Genomic DNA, 22,900 nt, shown 5'->3' with positions numbered 1-22,900 from the left:
TATAATCTCTGTGAAAACAGTGGTCTGAGGACCGTGGACAGCTTGGTGAACCCAAGCATCACAGAGCTAGGCTTACCGTCGCTGTACCACCAGCTTGAAGAGACGATAGACATGTGGTGCCACCGTGAACAAGGTAACTAGGCAGGGGGGGGGGCACAACCTTTGACTAGGCGACACAAGGTGGAGTACTAGCTATCCACCGTGGGCTAAACCAGATCTTGCACGGGCGACACAAGAGAGTGAGTGTGGTGAAACGTTGGTGCGGTGCAATCGCATAAACTTTCACTACAGTACACAGTGTGGGGTACCTACGTTGTCCGCTCAAGCAACGGTCTTTGTTATGTCCCTAGTACGATGGGCAAGACACGGGACAAACTTGCGGAGCCGACTGACGATAGGGAGGCAGACTGGGTTGACTGCCCCAAGTGTGGCACTTGGCTAGACTTGCAGGCCACACCAATTGAAACACTGGAGGAGGCCAAGGAAACGCAGATTTTTGAGTGTCGACAGTGCGAAGGGCTGAACCTTCTACAAGGTGAGGTTACGCAAACTTTTCGGCAAAGTCAGGTGAGCTGCACACCGAAGATTCATGATTTGGAGGCCAGACTGACAGCTTCTCATGAAGAAAACGGCAGAGAGATCAAAGAACTGCGACCAGAGCAGCAGAAGTAGATATACACACGCATGGAACTGCAGGCCCAGCTGAATCAGTTACAACAGTTGGTGGAAAATTGCCAACAGGGAGGGAGGAAGACTGGCAAGACAGCTCAAGACCGAAAGAGTGGCAATGACGGTCAAGAACCTGGTCCTATCAGTCACGACATGCATCATCATCATCAGCCTGACTACGCTCACTGCAGGGCAAAGGCCTCCCTCCCATGTCTCTCCCATTAATCCTGTCCTTCTTTGCCACCTGCGGCCACCCTGTATCCCCGCACATTTCCTAATCTCATCCGCCCACCTGACTTTCTGCCACCCCCTGCTACACTTGCCTTTCAATTGGAATCCACTCCGTTACCCTCAAGGACCAGCGGTTATCTTGCCTTTGCATTACATGCCCTGCCCAAGCCCCCGTGTCTTCCTCTTGATTTCGACCAGGATGTCAATAAACCCGCATTTGTTCTCTCACCCACTCCGCCCGCTTCCGATCTCTTAACGATACCCCTGTCATTTTCCTTTCCATAGCTCGCTGCGTTGTCCCTAACTTAAGCTGAACCCTCTTTGTTAGCCTCCATGTTTCTGCCCCATAGGTGAGTACCGGTAAGATACAGACGTGCACATAACCGCAAAAAACAGGGGCTGAATTTAGCAACACAGCCCAGGGTTGCAACAACCAGGAGTCTGCGAAACTTGCTGCGGATGACAAAGAAAACACAAATGAGCCTGAGAATGAGGTACAGGACAGCATCCAAAGACAATCCGTGTGGGTCCTTGGACACCCACAGCCTGTGGCATCAGGAGCAAGAACGGTCCAGCTTGCTTGGGGGTGGCCAGCAGTCCTCACCTGCAGAGGGAGACCAGACTCCCGCTAGCCACTCTACAGAAAGGAGTGTAAAGCCCAGTAGGAATAAGGACAAGAAAGACCCAAAACATCCCAGCACAACAACACAACGGTCCTCCTCTTTCCCCCGCAACTGAGCACAAGGGTACTGCTGGCCAAGCACCTTCGCGGCGTTCAGTACTACTGGCTGGCGACGGGAGTGCATACAGGCTGAAGCCCAGTGCCCTGAGCCAGGGTGACACTAACGGAGATACTGAAAAAGGTACGGGAGAAATTGGACTCCTTGAAAGACCAAAGAGACCACCAGTGCTTGGTGGCCATTCATGCCGAGTATGGGGAATATTATACAAGGAGCACAACCTGAAACTATGGTAGCAGATCTCAGAAAAGAGCTAAAGCTATTACACAAGTGCTACACCCCCCCCCCCCCCCCCCCCTTCTATAGTATATTTGCTTTGTCAAAGGTTAAAGAAAAAGGCAAGGAGATCTAAGGGAGGCGCAGGATTTGCAATTCCCTTGCCCAGGAAGTGTGTCTACGATTGGGCCCCAGGACGAAATTCATTAGAACAGCAAGCCAGGTCCAATGAACAGACTTAGAAGGCATGTTCTACTTGTGAGAATTGCCTACACAGGTAGCCACTTGTTATACGCCGCCAGGGGTACGTTTGGGCGCCTGGCGACGACAACGAAGTGCGTGTGCGGGGGACGTTCCGGTGCACTGTGTGTGTGTACGTGTGTGCGTGTGGAATTTGATATCCACGCCCAAAAGGAAGTGGGTCTCCTTTAAGTACTGCACCTCGATCTTGTCCCCAGTACAAGTCAAAGAAAAATCACGCTAGTCAAAATCCCAAGACCAGGATTCTAGAAACGGCAGTTGCCGCTGCGGCACTCCCGCCAAGATAGGGTCGTTAAGCGTACTGCAGTAGAATTACTGATCTATATTCTCAGCTTCAACAGATTTACAATGTCTATGCAATCAACTTCTACCAAATTTAATTGCGTTAGAGAAAACATGGCTTACTACGGATTTCAATTATCATCTCAAGCATTACCCGTTCCTTCCGGCTTGACCGCTCATAACAAGCGGGGGAGGATTGTTAGTGCTAATTTCTTCAAAGTTTTGTCACAGGGCATCCACTTGTTTTCAGTATGCAGACAGCCAATGTGGAATCCTTGCAGTTAATCTCAATATCCCAGGTCAAAAGCCCCTTATTGAAGCTAATGCATATGTCTCTTCATGTGTGCATGACACGCGGCCCCTTGACTCACTCATGTCTATAGTAGCTGAGTACAGTGGTTGATTCAGCCCCTGGTGACACTGCCCGCTTCGAGGCCCTGGAGAGTAGAGCCGAGCAGTTGGAGGAGTGGGTGGCAGCCCTCCCGAAACAAATCATGATTGTGGTCCGCGAGTCCTTTCAGGATATGTTCAGGTCCGCATTTGCTTATTGTGGCCAAGGTGACTGACTCCGTCCTTAAGGCGGTGCAGCCTTTGGGTCAGCTCCCATATCAAAAATACAGTCAGCTGCGACCCCCCGCCGCTAAAATATAAAACAGCTCTCCGCCAGGCAGCGGAAGAAAGCGATTCTGGCCCGATGGCCGCGACGTGGATGCAGCCACTGGCTGCGCCGGCCCCCAGACCGACTGAGTACTGTTGTGTTTCTACTCCCCCCCCCCCCAACTCTCTTTGTGTGTTCCCGTCACACCTGTCTCCACTTAGGCCATGCCCAGATGCAGTGCGTGATTCTGCGAAAGGGGTCTTCTTTCATGCACGCGCTCCCATGCAACCTCATGACAGGTGGAACCGAACACGAGGGATGTATTCAACTCCTGGATTCCTGGCACCACCACTTCTGCCTAACTGCCACAACGTGTTTTCCGGAGGTCCCCTTAAACGGCACCCAAGGCAGCAGTATTGACTCTGCGACTTTGTGTGTGTGCATCTGTCAGGGTAAAAATGACTCAACGCCAGCTGCCACCTGCGGAGACGAGCGTCTGCCAAGCGCCTGCCATTCAACCGGTCCTAGCTCTTTTGTCAACCGCGGGGTGACGCCCCTTTGGGGCATTTCCTTGGAACAAAGATATGGAATCCACCTGGCCGGAAACGACTAGCCCGTCAACACGCTCTTCTGGACACTTCCAAGTATCCAAGGGCCTCAGCGGATGAAGCGAGGTGACGACGCTGTAGGTGTTCGCCCTTGGCGTTTCCTCGAAACAAGATGTGGAATTCACCTGGCCTGACGGGCCACTGCTGAGTACCCAGGGGCCTCAGCCGAGGAAGACGACGAAGCGGTGAATGACCTTGGAGCACCCGGACGAAGTCCCTACGATTGGTTGAAAAAGGCGGGAAGACCTTGGGAGGGTCTATTTAAAGCGCTCGAGCCGTTCATCGAGGAGCCATTCCCGGAGCAACTCCCTGAGCAATACGCTCAACGTTTCCCTGAGACTTCTCAGTTTTTACCTTGTTTGTCATTTTTGTAAATAATCATGTAAATATGTAAATACAATTTTTCCTTTGCTTCCCCACTCCCCGTCTCCGGCCCACGTTCCTTCCTCCGTCGGCACAGCGGCGGTGCTCCTGGACCTGATGCCTGGTGGGACACGCTACTAGCTCAGCAAAACATATCAGTACCCAGCACCGTAATAATAAAAACATAAATATGGCTAGCAAACCTTCTCAGAAAGCTAGCAAATTAGAACAATTCGAAATCATTCAATGGAACTGCAGGTGCTTTAGAGCCTGGAAAAAAGTGTCACACCTCCAGCTCTACCTGCAGTGCCTCGGTGACATGCCGGCGCTTCTTGCTCTACAGGAGCCCGGTAATGACGGTAAATTCTCTGGAAGAGATGAGGCTTGGGCATGTTGGTAAGACATACTTAAGGGAAAAAATAGCGCACACGAGAAGACGGGACAAGCGAGGAGACACAGACAAGCGCTAACTTTCAACAGACGGTTTATTGCAAAATCGGGAGCATATATACACATGTCCAGAAAGGCAACAAAGAACAGGAACGAAGATCACATCAACACGACACACACCCCCTCGGCAGCCATCTGCTTATCGTGCCAGATATGCAAGCTCTTTTTTTGACAAATTAACGGAAGGTTCACTGACACAATCCGGTCCAGAACGCACAATGTTCGATGCTTCAACAATCTTCCTGGTGAGTTGGTCGCGGTGATGGTACAAGATTACAGTGTCTTCAAAAATTGGACGGCAAGGAGGGTCACAGTCACATGTCTCGCAATGCAAAGCCAGATGCCCGTCGACACCACCTCTGACTTTCTTCGCATGCTCTTTTAGGCGTACGTTGAGGCATCTGCCCGTTTGCCCGATGTAGTATCTACCGCATGACAAGGGGATCCTGTAGACTACCCCCAGCCGACAATGGACGTAGGTCTGCCTATGTCTGATAGTACAGTCGGGTCTACGCTTTTTGACCGGGCAACTCATTCTGCACAATCTCCCCAGCCGCTCAGGAGCCGTGAACACGACCTTAACATGAGACCGCTGACCCACCTTCTTGAGGTTGTGTGATACCTTATGCATGTAAGGTATCACCGCCAACTTTTCTTTGTCTCTACTATCCTTTTTCTTTTTCCTGTCCTCTACTCTTTGTTCATGACTCAGGCGAGAAGCTTCCTTCCTTTTGCGATGCAAGCTTTCAGCAACTGAAGCTATCACGTGAGTCGGATAGCCCGCGCCCTACAAACGTGTAACTTGCATGTTTAAACCCTCCTCGAATGTATGCCGGCATGACTTGTCAAGAGCATTGGACAGGAACGAAAGAACAATATTTCTTTTCACAAGTTTAGAATGCGCTGAACTGAATGGCAAAGGGGGCTTGTTAGCTCTGGGGTCGTATATCCAACAGGCATGGTCCTTTCGAAACCGCAGCCGCAGGTCTAAGAACCTAATGCTGTCATGCTCAGGCATTTCAGACGTGAATGTCAACGGATAGAAACAATCAACAAAAGAATTTAAAATGTGCGTGACAATAGGGTGACTACTAACGAGAAGATTAGAACGTCCGACAAGAGGGTCAGTAAAAACAGACAGGTCAAAAAGAATTAAAAAGTCATCCACATAACGAAAGATCTTTAAAATCTTTAGATCAGTTAGTCGCTCAAAAAGAGCCTTGTGACAACGAGCCAAAAACAAGTCACTCAAAATCGGTGCGATGCAGGATCCGATGCAAACACCTTGCTTTTGCAGGAAAATGTTGTTGTCAAAGGTAACGAAAGTAGAAGTAAGGTAAACGGATAAAAGCTCTAAAAAACCTTCCGTGCTCACGCCACAAGCATTTTGAAAGTCGACAGCGCCGCTATTGTCTATAGCATCCTCGACAAAAGACAGCAGCCCTTCATGGGGCAACGAGTAAAACAAATCTTTTATGTCTACTGAAAAAGCAGCAATGTTTTTCTGGTCATTGGCTTTGAGGAAGTCAATAACGGCTGCGGAATCCTTGGTTAGGAAAGGATCAATCACAGTGAGGAGATTCAAATTCTCAAGAAGGTGGGTCAGCGGTCTCATGTTAAGGTCGTGTTCACAGCTCCTGAGCGGCTGGGGAGATTGTTCAGAATGAGTTGCCCGGTCAAAAAGCGTAGACCCGACTGTACTATCAGACATAGGCAGACCTACGTCCATTGTCGGCTGGGGGTAGTCTACAAGATCCCCTTGTCATGCAGTAGATACTACATCGGGCAAACGGGCAGATGCTTCAACGTGCGCCTAAAAGAGCATGCGAAGGAAGTCAGAGGTGGTGTCGACGGGCATCTGGCTTTGCATTGCAAGACATGTGACGGTGACCCTCCTTGCCGTCCAATTTTTGAAGATACTGTAATCTTGTACCATCACCGCGACCAACTCACCAGGGACATTGTTGAAGCGTCGAACATCGTGCGTTCTGGACCGGATTGTGACAGTGAACCTTCTGTTAATTTGTCAAAAAAAGAGCTTGCATATCTGGCACGATAAGCAGATGGCTGCCGAGGGGGTGTGTGTCGTGTTGATGTGATCTTCGTTCCTGTTCTTTGTTGCCTTTCTGGACATGTGTATATATGCTCCCGATTTTGCAATAAACCGTCTGTTGAAAGTTAGCGCTTGTCTGTGTCTCCTCGCTTGTCCCGTCTTCTCGTGTGCGCTATTTTTTCCCTTAAGTAAAATTCTCTGGGTATAGCTCGTTACAGGGGGGGGGGGGGGGCCTCGACCTGCATCCTGGTGTATAAAGCATACACCGTGACTCAGGTCGATCTTGACCTGGAGACTGAGCAGGAATACACAATAATCAGGGAATTCTGCCTCTCAGGCGCCGCGACCCGTCAATACATGTACACAGCGTATACTGCCCCCCGCATAAGCTGCGCGTTACTTTCAGCAAAATTTTATATTGCACACTCAAATTGGCTGACAAGGAACCCGTGGTGATCGTTGGAGATTTCAACTCCCCCAGCCTTCACTGGCGCTATCACTTCGAGAAAGCCAGGGGACGCAAGATAGTGGAGCTCATCTCTACCCTTCGTCTTACGTTGCTCACGGATTCGGCTTGTGCCACAAGTGTGGGCGACTCAGTGACACGTGTCCTGACTTATTTCTGGTCAGGAATACTGGAGACGCCACCTGGGAGAACCTGGAGGATTCCCTGGGCAGCGACCACTGCCTTCTCCGCATCACCCTTTTGGCGAAGGCAGAACGCAAAAACTGGGGACAGGCCAAAATGACCAATTGGCAGCAATTTCGAACTCATGGCATCCCTCCTGTACTATTCTCAGATGGCTAAGTGGAGTGGGCAACACAGGTCACCAACATATAGAAACAACTATAGTGTACTAAACTATGGAAACAATACACGCAAGCACTTCACATCACCGATGATTGAGTAGGGCCGTTTGTCACACGGCGTTCCCACAGACGGCGTTGTTGCTGAAAGCTTGACTCTTGCACTAGCAACGACCAGGGCAGCCAGGCAGCAGCACAGCTCTTCGCCCGGCGCGACCGCGGACGGCGCCGTTGCCGAAAGCTCACAACATAAGCGGGCATGCTTTGTCGCAGCTCGAGTGTAGCTGGCAATCTTTCCGATAACGACGCTTTCTTGAGTTTTCTTGTGCGATTTTCAAGTACACGAAGCCAAACAGCACGCAGGCAGTGCTGCGCGATGGCGAAGTGTGACACCGGCTGTGGGTGGAGCTTGAATCGAGCGGTGCATCGATGCTTGCCGCTCTGTGTGTCCCTGCTTGCATTGGAGCGGCAGTTCGCAAGGGGCGATCGGTGCGGCACGCCGGCCAAGTTTTCACACGTGTGTCCCCTGATTAATGCTATCGCATTAACAGATGCGGGAAGTTGACCGACAACGGTGCGCCCGTGCCAGAACAACCATCCACTGCCACAGCCTGTATCGCAGTACATGGTGCCCATGCACTGTGTGCATCAGCTGCGTAGCAGCAGTGTCACCAACCACCGCCGATGACGACACGATGCCTACATCAGCCAGCCTCTATAAAAACGAAGAGCGACTATCAACAAATGCTGGCATGACACTGTCTGCTACAAGGCCGATGCCTACTTTGCGAAGCACTTCATGCAAGAGGAGTTCAGAGTGACTTGCGCCGTGTATTGACGAATGTTCTCGCACTTAGACAATCAGCGGAGTGGTTTTCACATTATTTATCTTGTGTTTTGTTTACGTTCGAATGAATAAAGATCTCTATAAAAAAAAATTCAAGTGATAATGGAACGTCAATACTTGTGTGATCCCTTTTTTTTTGGACCAGAAACGTTAACCAGCTTGAAGTTCGCATGCTTTGTGACGCTATATCCATGGCAACCAACGATGCAAGCATGGCAGCTCTCTCAATACTGAAATTTGCGGGCATCTTGGGGCAAATAAAAAATTTGTTGCACCAATGGTTTGCCGAGAACGTGACATAGTGTAGCGGCAACGATGAATCTCTGCTGAAGTGAGTGGCCTCCGTTCGGCGTTCGGCAATAGCCCAAATGCCAAGGCGGATCTAGTACAGTGACGCGGCTTCCCCTTCACTGCTTGGCACACGCGCTGCCAGAACAATGCAACGGCGGATCATCTGCGGCCATGCCATGCGCTGTTCCTTTCGTGTGTGGAAAGAGAGTGACTCACCTGATAAAGAAGTCGCGCAGCAGCCTGCGGTTCTCGCCAATCTTCATCTTTCCGCCCACGTGGGGAAAGTTGAAGACGATCTCGCTGAGCTCCGTGCGGCGAGACAACACCCATGGGTGCTCGTGCAGCCGCCGGGCGTCCACGTCCGTCAGCACCAGGACACCTGCGCCAATTCCCGCTGGATGTAATTTCTGCTCCCAACGGCATCCCGTGTTGTCTGCGAACACACCTGACTGCCGCTCCGCCAACTGGATTTACAGTAAAACTTGAGATGACTTAGGGGCCGCTCTGGGTCCAAAAGAGATTCGCGTTTCACTCAGCCCACTCAACAGTCGAGCTGCAACGATGAACTGCCCTTAGAAAGCACGACAGCTGGCCTATTCCCAAAAAATTCAGGGGGGGGGCACTTTGTTGACCTAAAGTGCGGTGAGGCGAAAGCCTTAAGCCCGGTGTTGCTGCTTGTGTCACTGATGTGTGGTTAAGATTAAGATGTTAAGTACACAATTGTTTGTGAATCTCAAATGCTGGAGACACTGGAGGGCGTTTGGGAGGCATCCGTCTGATTCGACGCCTTGCTGCAAACACTCTCCAGCGTCCTAGACAAGGAGAGCTACGTATGCGTTGGCAGGAAGTAGCGCAGCCATTAGCACGATCAGGCTGCGGAACGGAAAGTAGGTGGTTTGAATCCCATCGTGCACAAAGATTTTTTTTTCTGGTCTGACTAGAAAAAGCGTGACACCTTTGTTGACGACCTTGTGTCGACAACGATGAGGCATTAAAGGTTTTCGCCTTAAAGCCTGTGCGTCTCTGTGAGGCAGAAACCCAGCTCAACTCAGAAGACGGCTTGCGAGGGCCATCCGAAGGAGGAGGCCACAAGAAGGCAGCAAAGCCCCAGAATGAATGCAAGAAGCTACAGCGCCAATATAAACGTGGACCGTAGAACAGCACACGTACTTGTCGTTGTCTGTGCCTCTTTCGTCCACCTTTCTGTAGGCACTGCAGCTTGTTCCATTTAGTACGGATCAACTCTTTTGCTCACGCCTTATACAGGACATGACGGCGTGCAGCTCACTTTCCATGTCCTACATAAGATGGCGCTACAAACAACTGAAGCTTTTGTTGCAAGCGGAGCAAAAAACAGCACCAAGGAAAACAAGTGGCTGTGTTCGCCCGACTTCGGTTGGCTCATCATTTAAAGAAATGAGCTTGCTTGCTGGGGCAGAGAATCAGTGACAAACGCATGAGGCGATGAGGCAATTTCCATGAGGCGATTTTTGTCGGTGACAAGTGCAGCGTTTTGACAGTGCGCTTGCTTGTCGTTTGACAATAAAAATCGTGAATATCTCCCAATAAACGCAGTTGGATGGATGCGCCGGGGGTGTTCTCTCGTCTTCCGTGTCCTATCTCTGGAAATGCTGTTTTCAAACGACCACGAATAACCACCAAGTTGCCCAGTCTGGTGGTATGCATTGGCCCACAGCCACGCACGCGCGTGGCTCTGTGCTGTGGTTTGTCAGGAAGATTTGCAAACTCTGGTTAGTTCTTGTGGAGAAAAAGGAGACGCTACAGGTTTCACTTTTAGCGCAATTTAGCGCAATCGTGCGCAACAATTCAACTTTATTTATTTTATTTATTTGATACTGCCAATCCCATCACGGATCGTAACAGGGAGGGCATTCCAAAATTCAAAGAGACACAAAATATAACAATGATAATTAATCAAGGTACGTATCAGAATATTACACAAAATTATACATCAGGAAATACGAATAGGAGTTAAACTAGGATGATTAGCATGCGACAAGAATTTGGCGGACAAATAGTTATACCAGAAGAGAAACACAAAAGAGAGGAACAAATTCCCAATGATAGAAGAACACAATAATTACTGAGGCGTAAGTAGTTCATTTCTAACAAGAGTGATTAAAATGGTTGGTTGGTTTATGGGGTTTAACGTCCCAAAGCGACCCAGGCTATGAGAGACGCCGTAGTGGAGGGCTCCGGAAATTTCGACCACCTGGGGTTCTTTAAAGTGCACTGACATCGCGCAGTACACGGGCCTCTAGAATTTCTCCTTCATAGAAATTCAACCGCCACGGCCCGAACCAGTGTCTTTCGGGTGAGCAGCCGAGCACCATAACCAGTGAGCCACCACGGCGGATAGTGATTAAAATAGTGTACTATTAACAATGGATGTGTTCAAGGTGTTCCATTCGCGTATAGCAAGAGGAAAATACGAATATTTGAAAGTGTCAGTATGGAATGAAAACTCATTCAGCGTGTGTATGTGGTTATTATGTGTTTGTAGCATTTGTGATTTTGATAAGTGTTTTGAAGTGTCAACTTTTAGATGTTTGTGTATGAGTTGGTACATGGTTTTAAGGCGCGCTAGTTTTGCTCGGTTTTGAAGGGTTAGTAGTCCTGCCTGCTTGAGTAGTTCCGTTGGCGAGTCTGTCAACCTGTGTTTGCTAAATATACATCTGACCTGATCAGGTGCTTACAACACAAGGCCAGGATGGCTGCATAAAAATATCTCGGGGTGTGGGTAAACAAACCACAGATGTACACGGAAAAGCACAAACAGTTTCTTAGGGGAAAATGACGAAGAGATGCCACAATAATGAATCAAGGGGAATTACGAAAGATTGCCGCAAGGTGTGGGGTGTCTGTGCTGCTTTCCGAACCCAGGAAGGCTATCTCTATGTGTGCTAAGGTGAACAACGGAGAAGTGGAGCCCCGGTGCGACACACGACACCAGAGGCCACACACGTCGTGCGAAGTAGGCGCAGTGTACATGTTTCCTTTGTCGTGCGGGAAGGTATACATTGGACAGACCGGGAGGTGTTTCAAAGAACGTGCCATGGAACACGCAAAGTCGGTTAAGAGCATTTCAGGAAACAACCTGCCTTAGCATTGCAAACACTGCAAGCCCCTCTTCCAGGACATGGTATTCCTGGTAAAAAAGAATGATCAGCTAACGCGCGAAGTATTGCAAGCTGTGGCCATTGCCGATCATAAGAAGGTGTGCATTGGCACCCTGTCTGTCGCACTCACCGATAAAGAGTTCAAGTACCTTGGCCAATTTTACCATTTTTAATTCAGTACATTGTACCTCAGACATGTGCCGGCAGTTGAGTATTTTTAACTTTTTTAAGTTGTTCTCTGGTTTTAGCTCGAAGCCTTTTTACATAAGTTTTTAGCTCGTATATTTTCAAGGGGTGGCAATTTACACCGCTGGTTTTTAGCTGGTTTTTGAGTTATATCTTTTGGAATTTCCCTTTGACGTGACTACTACTGTTCGCTCATCGTTACGCAGCATACCTTTCCCTCTGTTTTCCACCTCCCCCTCATCGTGCTATATGTGCACCCGTTTCGCGTCAATAAAGCTCACTTGTTAGTCAGCAGTCAGCCTTGTGTACGTCCTTTCTTGCTGCGTGGTGTTTATTTGTCAGCTGTTTTTCTGGTCCAGTTCCACCAACTAGCTCAGAAAAAAAATTCGCTGTGGCTTAGCCTGGTTAAACCCGGTAATTGCGAAAGCAATATCCGTACCTACGCCATGGTACAGCTGGTGGTGGTGCTTGTGGTTACACATGTGGTGATGCATCGGTTATACAATCCAATCCAATCCAAACCAATCCAATTCAATCCAATCCAATCCACTCCTATCCAATCCATTTCAATCCAATCCAATATAATCTAATCTAATCCAAACCAGTCCAGTCCAATTCAGTCTAATCCAATCTAATATAATCCAATCTAATGCAATCAAGTCAAATGAAGGTCAATGGTGGTCACGGCCACGGCACGATGGTGGTCACCGCCGCGGCACGGCAAAGGCGTGAAAGTGCAAGTAGTATTGCTTTCGCAATAAAAATTCTTTTATATCACAGTTTTTCCACGCCTCACGTGACAAAGTTCAACTACACGTCAAAGCGCTTGTTCAGTTGATGAAACCGAAATATCATGGGAGAATAAATTCTTTTCTAAATTATTCATCGGCCGTAGGCAACTACCACATGGTAATCCATGTATTCTATTATGTAGGGTATCATTTGGAAGAAGAAAACACGCAATAGAGTTAGTTGCGTAGTCATTTAAGCACCGATTTAGAATACCTTCCCTTTCTTTGCATCATTTACCACAAATAAATGAAACATTAGCGCAACGATCAAACAACGTTGTAGTGGTGGTTTTTGAGGAAAGGAAATGGTGCAGTAACAGTCTTCCTTCTCGATGGACACCTGAACAGCACCATAAGGGAAGGGAGGAAGTGAAATAATTGAAGTGAAGTGAATAATTTGGACAAACTAGATATTTTTAACATGCACTGACATCACACAGCACACGGGCGCCTTTTGCCTCCATCGAAACGCTGCCAGGCTCGAAGCCGGGTGCACCGAATAAGTAGCCGAGCGCCCCAAAACTCTGGGCCACCACAGTGAGTCGTGCAACATTTAATTTTGTAAATGTTCGTTGTCTCGGACAGCAGGTACTAAATAAAACTCCTCACGATGGGTCAGTGGTACACAATAAAGAAAAAAAGATAGACGCCCCAGTGGCTGTGGAGCTCGGCTGTTAATCCAAGGTTGCGGGTTCGATCCTGGCCTCGAGGGCCGCATTTCAATTTATATTTATTTGTTTATTTATTTATACAAAATACCTACAGCGCCCCCACTGGGGCATTGTTGTAGGGGGGAAACATCAAAGAAACAACAGATAAAATACAGTAATTGAGGCAAATGATGCAATATACTGAGAAAACCCATGGACTATACGAGCAAAGCCAAAAATGAAAAGAACGTTGCAGAAACAAAAACACGCCCGCGACAGACGTGGCGAAAACGACATTTAAAATACAGCACTCTTTTACCAAACACAAAATTACCGTATTTTCCGGTGTATAAGACGCACCCTTGTATAAGACGCACCTGCCATATATGCAAGCTGTCACTGAAAAAGTTCGTATATAAGACGCACCGGTGTATAAGACGCACCCCAGTTTACCCAGTTAGGCTAGTGAGGCTTAATTAAACACGCTTGCGCGACTATCGCGAAATGCACCGTACCTGTGAGCAATTCTTAAGCAACGCTAAGTGATCGAAAAAGGCAACACTCACGCCATACCCGTCCATGTTTTAGCAAAAAAAGAAAGAAAAAACGATACAGCTCCCCATATGTCCATAACATTTTATTTCTACTTGAAAGCTTCCAAGTCTTCATCTTCAGATGCGCTATCAAAATGTTCACCCATTTCTGGAAGCAACTCGGCTGAAACATGCATTACGTACACGGAGCAAAAAAAGTTGCAAAGGGTGACAAAAAAGAACGGCCGCTTGTCTTGACAATGGCGAGAAGCGCGATTGTCACCATCTTTTGGCGCTTCTCATTACTTTTGCTTGGGGCCTCCGAAACAGCCGCGCGTTTGTGATCCCGGAAGTCGTCATCCCCGCCGTTTCATGATAAAGATCACCTAGAATGTCGCGCACCGCGGTCCTGGTATTGAAGTATTAACCGTGTTACAACCGCGTTATTGGTAGTGATATTTTTAGGTGAAAAAAGCTTTAGCATGAACCGGAGTAATCGATGAACTCGCTAAAAGGAAGATGAAAAATTCGCATATAAGACGCACCCTTGTATAGGACGCACCAGCAAGATTTTCGGAAAAAAGCCGCGTCTTATACACCAGAAAATACGGTAGACATAAAAAGAATGTTGTAGAAACAAAAACACGCCCATGACAGACGCGGACAAAATGAATTTCAAAATACAGCACTGTTTTAGCAAACACAAAATGGGGACAAAATGCAAGAACGCTCGCGTTCTGCCACACATTAAAAAAAATTGGCAGTGGTTTAACTACTCTAAACCTAGCTAGAGTGAAAACGAAATGCCTCGCAGGCATTTCAGGCACACAGCCATCCGCGCTCTCATCTATGGTGAAACTGCATGCGAGAGCCGATTCACATGCATAATCACATGACCACATCAGACAAAGCGGCGGTCGGCGCACCGCAGTCAGAGCAACGGCATGGCGGTTGCAGCTGCGGCGAGTCACGTGGTCTTACGTTACAGCCACACCTCCGGCGCTCCTTCTGCTGAAGGTCAAAATACAACACCCGATGACCTTAGCAAAACATAGCATAGCGGATCTCTTGCTCCATAACCCCAGCTGGCCTGCGTATCTGAAGTCCTCCACTACACCATCCATCATAGAGCCCCCGTCTCTACTCGACACATCAAACCCGAGGTATTACTACTATTATTACGAAATAAAGGACAGGGTGCAGCTTCTTTTTTTAGAATCCGACTATTCTTTTTTGCACGTGATGGAAAAAAGCAAGGAAAGCACGGGCTCTTGGCAGCGGTGCAGATATAAAAAAAATATTAAATACCAGCTACACAAAGGGGCAATGCTGAAATGCATGCGCTCGCTGGAACGTGATAGTGGTTACGCCAAGAAAGAAGTTTCTGCAATGGAATGTAACTCCTATGAAACGAGTTCGTAATGCCGATTCGCTGAATTGTTCTGCTTACAAAAAAAAAATGATGCCAGTCGCTAGCGGGCGGCTTCATCACGCTGTTCTCGGAGTGTTGGGTCTTGAATTCTCTGTCTGGCGTCTTATATCTATACTTTTGGCTGTCATACTTCCGGTTCTTGGTGCCTGAGACAAGAGGCTTATGCTTGTTGGCGTTTTTTTGTGGAACGCTTGGGCGACGGTATACATTGAGCATTCACAACAATCTGCCTCTGCTGCATCGAGTACAAGTGGGTGATGATGGGGGGGGTGGGGGGGGGGGGGTGGATGAAGGTTGCTAAAGATGCATTTTTACCAGAGAGCACCCAGATGTGTGCCCACCAAAGTGTGCATCATGGATGGAGGCTGAACGCACACACACATACAAACAGCATGGTTATTTTTTGGAAGGGGGCTGTACTACTAATGCAGTAAAAAGAACTAAAAGAGTATGCATACTCCGAGTTGTATTTGTACCAGTGGCGGCGCACCAGAAAAGCTCCGTTTAGAGATGCCTTAGGCTGCTTCGCCATCTCCGAGGCTTCTTTTTATCACTGCTGCATGAAATACTGGAATCTCTGTGACCCTCGTCGTGCTTGCTTGATCTCGTCCAATTCAGCGATCTCGGCATCAGGCCTCATGCCACCTTGACTCCCTTACTCTGGCCGCACACTACCTTACTCCCTGATTCCCTTGCTCCAGAGGCTGAACTTGCGCACCATAATCCCCCTGTGTTAAGGAACACTATTCTTTGAACAGTGACCTCGTTGAACGCAGTGGTTCTGTGTGTTCATCCATCATGCGGGTTTACCACATGCTAAGCGGTCCTATGAAATAATATAAAGTTGAAGCGCACAACCAGACGAGGACGGTGAAAGAGACGAGAGACAAATGAGCTCGAACTTTCAACAGTTTATTGTGAACCGCGAAGCAGCACATAAAGGCTAATCGTGGCCGGTCATCACACATGCACAAAAGGACAAAGTGGGAGGTGTATCAATGATCGCCTCCGTGAACATTGCAGAAATGTAAGGAAAAAGTGTGGAGGGTTCTTGGACGCACACGATAGAAAGTGTGAGTCAAGTGATGACCCCAGTGAAGCCCCCAGTTCCGGCCAGAGTGCAGAACCCTGTGTCAAATCCAGCTGCATGCCTTTCTACAAATAATGCACCATTGTCACCAGAAGTACCAGCCAACTAACGCATGAAATTATCAAGGCAGAGATAATAGATAGTTTTAGGGGCAAACCGCGTGTCCAAGCCATCCATTGCTTCATCCCGCAAGGAATTACAGTACCTGCATCGTCACTGAATGTTTGTGGACTGCGCATGTGGGATGACAATCCAAGATTAGCCTTTATATGCTGCTTAGCGGTTCACAATAAACTGTTGAAAGTTGGAGCTCATTTCTCTGTCGTCTCTTTCCCCATCCTTGTCTGGCTGTGCGCTTCAAATTTAAATCAAGCCTCACCAACACGCCCAAACAACCACTTTGCTAAGGTCCTATGGACACAAAGAGTTCGCACGGAGTTCCGGAGTCTTTCATCACAGACAAAAATGTTATGCTGAAGTGTGTAATCTCAAGTGTTTGTAAGAGGCTGCTGAAGTACGTACAAAAAACACAGCATCGCAACAAAAAAAAATCATTGTATCGGTCAATTATTTCTCGTTGCTCACACAGATAACAATTACTGACCACGGCACAAACGCCTGCTTGGCGCGATGGTACGGCCTAACACGTAAGGTCCGTGTTTAAAGCATAAAAAAAGGTTTTTGCAGCCAATTGAAACTACAGTCGAGCCCATTTATAACGATCCTGAAGGTCACGCGAACTCCGTTCGTTGTTTGGTTTGGTTTGGTTTATGGGGTTTAACGTCCCAAAGCGACTAAGGCTATGAGAGACGCCGTAGTGAAGGGCTCCGGAAATTTCGACCACCTGGGGTTCTTTAACGTGCACTGACATCGCACAGTACACGGGCCTCTAGAATTTCCCCTCCAAAGAAATTCTAGCCGCCGTGGCCGGGATCGAACCCGCGTCTTTCGGGCCAGCAGCCGAGCACCGTAGCCACTGAGCCACCGCGGCGGCACTCCGTTCGTTGTATACGATGTTCGTAAGAAGTGGAATCCCTGTATTGATGCCAAAAATACTAAGGCGCCAAAAAGAGGTGTTTATTTCTTATAAAACTGCATTATGCGCGCCTACTTGTGCAAAGCAGAACCTGCCGCTGCTCTTTCCAAGCCTATCTAGGGCGGTCCTCGTCAAGACCCTTGCTGCCAATTGTGAAATTTAGGGACGGGATATAACTAATTGTGGTTAAGTGTCCACAGCACCTGGTGGCAGGTTGGCCGGATAAATGAGATTCCTGGCAATAGGGGAGTGCTCGTACTTGGTGCTCAACGTCTTCGTCAGAGCGTGCGCTTCTGCGACTGTGTGGTGCGCAAGAACGTATTTATCTGAGAAAACCTCCGGCTAGCTATCGATCAACGAAGTGTTGCCAGAAATCTTCATGCGTCTGGTCACGTGTGTTTTCGAGGTGGTTCCATCGTTCGTGGGCCCAAGCAGAGATGAAAGTAGCGCAGCGCTCGTGGCACAGAGTGCATCAGCTGTACTGTCCGCTGCATGACGCTGCCTGCACGTGGTAGCAGCGCTAAAGATGGAGCCGACTGGGCAAGTTTAGCATACCACGTGACCAGCACGGCCACCAGCAAGGCTTTCAAAGTTCTCAAATCGCTGCTGTTAGTTGACCCACAACCATGGTCAGTAGCTTCGCTTTCGACGATGCCCCTTTACCACGCGCACCACGCTTCTTCCACCTGGGATGCTTTGCCCCGCCGGCGAATATGCAGGCAATGATTGCCCTCGTAGGCCATCGATGCGGGCTTGGCCGGCGGTTCTTACTGTTTCAATAGAGAGTTATACCATATCGTTACCGTGTTTACGTTACCGTTTGCTGTGCTACCGGATGCTGTACTTTCCGGTTAGCGTCGCGCATGGCAGTGTCGCCTTTTATCGCATTTTTCGGTTGACATGTTCTTCCCGGGGCGGTGTTGTAAAGGTTGAGAGGCGCTCCTTCATCTCCGCGCTTACTCGAAGCACGATCTCTTCAATTGTCCTTATGCATATTATCACGGTAGCACCCCAACCGTTCGTAATAAGCGAGTGTTCGTTATATCTACGGCCGTTATAAGTGAGCTCGACTACATAGACTGAATTCGCTTTAATACACTGGTATCAAGAAAGACTAGGTAAGGTTGTAGATACATGGGTAGAGGAAGTAATGACCGATCACAACCTTTGCCATCTGCCTTGTGGAGAGGTCGTACAGGTATCCTAAGAAAAAGCGAAAAGCGAGAAAACCGAATGTATCAGCATAAAGTTCTCTCTCAACTACGTCCAGAAAAGAAAGATGAGCACTTAGCCTCCTATTAATCACAGCTGCCAGAACGGGGTTGTTTGTAGTTTTAAAAATAAATTCCCTGAAGCAAGCTGGTGGACAAATTGTGCACGACAGATTTACCAGACTCTATCAAGGGCGGAAAGAAATTCTTCAAATGCACAGGCCCCCCTTGATAGCGCCCCAGAGAAAGCTACAAAAATTCTATGCACTGCAAGTATACCTTCTTTCTCGCAGAATGCTCCACTTGCAAGAATGTTGCAACGCAACATTACAACAAAGATGCTGCCAATGTGTGTCCATGCAGAAGTGAAGCATTCTCAACCCATTTCAGCGTGCTTTTTTTAATCATACTCTTTTTATCAGAACAAAAGAGGCCAACTTCATCACAATAAGCCAAACCATAATTTCTCGAAGTACTAGCGAGAAGCCATGTTTAGCTGCGTTTTTGAAGATATTAAACTATAGGGGCTCAAGATATATAACGTGAGTCACAAAGGCGATATCGAAGAGGTGAATTAAATAAAATATGTTTGGCAAGCTCTGGATGTTAGGGAGAGTCAGTGCACCCTCAAGGCTCTCGTTGGGTGGAGGATGGGCGGGAGGGGTTTTCGCATATTCTCGTACCATGCAGAAAAGGGGGGGGTGACTGGCAAGTCGGTTTTAGGGTGACGGAAAGGTGTCTGTCTGTATACAGGTGCCGATACATGACAGCTTCGTTTCTCAACAGTGCGCGGGAACGTAGAGGCCGCGTGCGGTGGTCATGTCGACGCCCGCGTAAGTGCACTGCACAGGAGAAATGCTCGACTGACTCGAGCTTCAGGGGAGACCAATTACTCGCGCAACGGGGTCTGCGAAACTGCTCAAGCTGGAGGGTTTTGCAGATGCAAAAGCCATCGGCTTTTCGCTTTATACCTCATCAGATGGATTATAGCGTACATGTACATAGCCGATTTACATTAATTTCCAGTTCATTTCAATTTGCAGCTCTTGCCGTAAATACGTCTTTTTGCCGCGGACAATAAATAAAGTGGGCAAAGTGAGAACATTTCGCATTAAACCAATTTTTGAATTTTTATTTTATATATTGATGTGCCAGAAAAAAGCAAACGGCATAACAAGGCTGATTAAAACCTATCCACATTCTATTTTTTTTGTCCTGAACCCGTTTGAGCCGGTTCAATATGGTTCGAACCAGAACTGAATGTTGCTTTGGAGGCGAACCCGGAAATGCACCCGAACACGAACCAAACCCAAAAAAATTCTGGTTCACACCCTGGGCCTCTCCTGCGTTCTATCCTTCCTCCGTGGCCTCTGCGCTCCGCGTGTAGCAGACGATGCACTGGGCCGGAAGCAAGACTCGACTGCAGCGCGGTTAGTTTGCGAGACAGCCACCAGGGCTACATTTTCGGTGGAGCTGCAAAACTGGTTTGTTCTAGTAACATTGGTGCAGATGGTATTTACACCACGTGATACATAAAAGACTATATAATTGCTCATACATCGTATTCTTGTCATTCCAAATCTTGAAGCAAGCTGGATTAAGTGTTGTAATGAAGTAATGAATAAAAACTGTGTATCAGCGATTGCATTTTAGTTTTTTTGTGCTTCACGTGGCCTATAAACACCAACTGCAAATCGAGGAAAGAAACCTCAGGAGAGGCCCTCGCCCCTCACAATCCAAGATACGAGCTGCACGCCGAAAATTGTGCAGGAATTCACGTGTTTTCATAAGGACTATTGGGAGACTGGCCGACGGTGCAGCCAATGGGAACGCTGAGCTCAGCGGCGTTGTTTGCTGCATTGTCTGCTGCACATTTGCAAGCGTGCTGAGACAGCAGCCAACTAGAGGGGCGAACAGTTACGGCCGGTTAAAAAAAAAAATGACGTAACGGCTTCTCCTGAATTCTTTTCTTCCTCCATGCCAACTGCACGGCACAGCCATTGTTTGGTTGATGAAACCGAAACAGCATGAGAGAAGAAATTCAGTTTTAAATTATGTAGTGGTCGCAGGCGAATACCATGTGGTGAAACATGTATTCTAATGTCTAAGGCATCACTTGAAAGAAGAAAAGATGCAACTAAAATTAGAAGTTTATAATCCTAAGTGCCGTCCAAGTTTTCTGCTACAATGCATCGCAAAATCAGGATGAAAAAAAATAGTTTTTGGTTTTTGAGCAAGCTAAAATGGCGGTTTCTCACATCTCGCTGGACACCCGATCCACGCCATAAAGGAAGGAATAAAGGAGGGAGTAAAAGAATAGGTGCCGTAGCAGAGAGCTCTGGGATAATTTCAACTACCTGGCGATCTTCAACGTGTACCGACATCGCATAGCATATGGGCGCCTTTTCCATTTCATCTCCATCACCAAGCTGTTCTCACATTAGAGAGTACCGTTCTGATTTAAGCAGCGCGAATGAAGGTGACCGAAGGCGAAACGAATCAGTAATCGTTGAAGTTTTTGTGCTTCATTACCTGCTCTTCGCAATGGCGGCCTTTTTTTTAGTTTCGGTTTGAAATCTACGATCTTTGCGAGTGACTCCTGACACTCTCACCTCTAAGATGATTGAAAATTGGTTTTTGAGGACAAGAAATGCCGCAGTATATCTGTCTCACATATCTCGGTGGACACCTGAACCGTGCAGTAAGGAAAGGAAGGAAGATAGGAGTGAAACAAGAAAGAGGTGCTCCGGAATAATTTCGACTACCTTTAACATGCATCGCACAGCACACGGGCGCCTTTTGTCTTTCACCTCCTTCGAAATGCGACCGCCGTGGATGGGTATGAACCCGGGAACTCCGGCTCAGTAGCCGAGCGCTCTGATTACTGCGCACCGCAGTGGGTATTATGATCGCCATATCTTGTTTTTAATACCTTGAGGCCTTTTTATTCTTATTCAGCCTGACCATAACTTCATGTTTTTAATACCATCTGTTGACAGATCACTCGGAAAGCGTCATTACGCGCTGAAAATTTCCGCTGTGATAGGCTTTTAATTTAAAGGTGTACAATTTTTTGCGCGCGTTTCTTATTTTAAGTGATGCATTACGCACTGTAGTATGCATGGCTCACCTCCTGGAATTCCCCTATGATAATTAAATAAATTATAATTGCATTTGTTCTCTCATGCTGTTTCGGTTTATCAATCGAACTATGCAATAAGTGTTTAGGTCACATGAGGCATGAAAAAAAGAACTGCAATATAATCGCTGGTGCGTAGTTTTAATTTGCTACATGGTTAAGCCAGCTTGCTTCAAGTGCTCGAATGACAAAAAATGACAGCGGTTATACCGCAGTTCCTTTTTTTTTTTCATGGGTCACGTGACCCAAATCAACAAACCTGTAGAAGTGGTCATTGTTTGATTTTGCGTGTTTACCGTCCCCAAGTTACTCAGGCTACGAGGGACTCCGTAGTGAAGGGCTCCAGAAATTTCGACCACTTGGGGTTCTTAAACGTGCACTGACATCACACTGTACATGGGCCTCTAGAATTTTGCCTCCCTTGAAATTCGCCACCGCCACGGTGGCTCTGTGGTTATGGTGCTGACCCAGAAGACGCGGGCAGGTTCGATCCTGGCTGCGGCGGTCAAATTTCAAGGGAGGCAAAATTCTAGAGGCCCGTGTACCGTGCGATGTCTTGAAGCTTGGAAAAAACTACCTAGGCGCGAATAATTTCACACGGACAAAAAGAGACGAGGAGACAACGGATAGGCACCAACTTCCAACTGTTTATTGCTTGAAAAACACATACATTTATAGCCTCAGGCAACGCCCACATTTACACACAACCTGCCTTATTGCAGCCGTGGCTTATCGCCTAGCACAAACATTATTGCATATAAAATCGTTCTCCGCCGCATACAACTTAACTGACGTGTCAGTCATGCACAAGGCTGCCTTTTTCTTTATGTGAAAGGCCTCACCTGCTTGACCTTGCTTTTGCCTAGAATCCTCGCCTTTTCCAGTCGAGGTGCACACTTGCACGCGTTGACATGATTGACCAAATTTATTCTCTGCCTTTTTGTCATGTTCCCCAAGGCTTTTGTTGATGCACCTCCCAGTCTGCCTATATAGGACATTCCACAGGTCAGGGGTATCTCGTACACCACTCCTTCCATGCGGTGTATGAAGGTGCACTGATGCTTTATGCTGCACCCAGGGCGCACAGTGCCACAAATCTGGGGTATAAGTTTGCTCAACTTGTTTGGGGTTGAAAAAACGAGCGGTATACTTCGTTCCTGTTAGCACCTTCTTCAAACTGTGTGACACTTTGTGCACATAAGGCATGGCTTCAGGTTTTACCGCACGGCCCCTTCAAGATTCTTTGAACTGATGCAGCGTTTTGTCTTTTGGAGGA

General features: G+C 47.8%; 1 protein-coding gene across 2 annotated transcripts in view; it reads right to left on the bottom strand.

The window, feature by feature from the left end:
- Positions 1–22,900, bottom strand: part of LOC149326784 (ferredoxin-fold anticodon-binding domain-containing protein 1 homolog) — a 56,190-nt gene that overhangs the window by 31,880 nt on the left and 1,410 nt on the right. Inside the window, exon 2 of one of the 2 annotated variants that reach the window (XM_089562679.1) lies at positions 8,633–8,795. In XM_089562679.1, coding sequence (XP_089418805.1) covers positions 8,633–8,795 — 163 coding nt within the window. Of the gene's footprint in view, positions 1–1,273; positions 1,502–8,632; positions 8,796–22,900 lie in introns of those variants that run through there. The other variant, XM_089562680.1, reaches the window with a different exon arrangement.

The sequence above is a fragment of the Amblyomma mixtum genome, chromosome 10 (genome assembly GCF_055824585.1).
Source record: "Amblyomma mixtum isolate Tamu chromosome 10, ASM5582458v1, whole genome shotgun sequence".
Classification (NCBI taxonomy): domain Eukaryota; kingdom Metazoa; phylum Arthropoda; class Arachnida; order Ixodida; family Ixodidae; genus Amblyomma; species Amblyomma mixtum.
The sequence above is the reverse complement of the archived record's forward strand: the minus strand, read 5'-3'. Positions and strand labels throughout refer to the sequence as shown.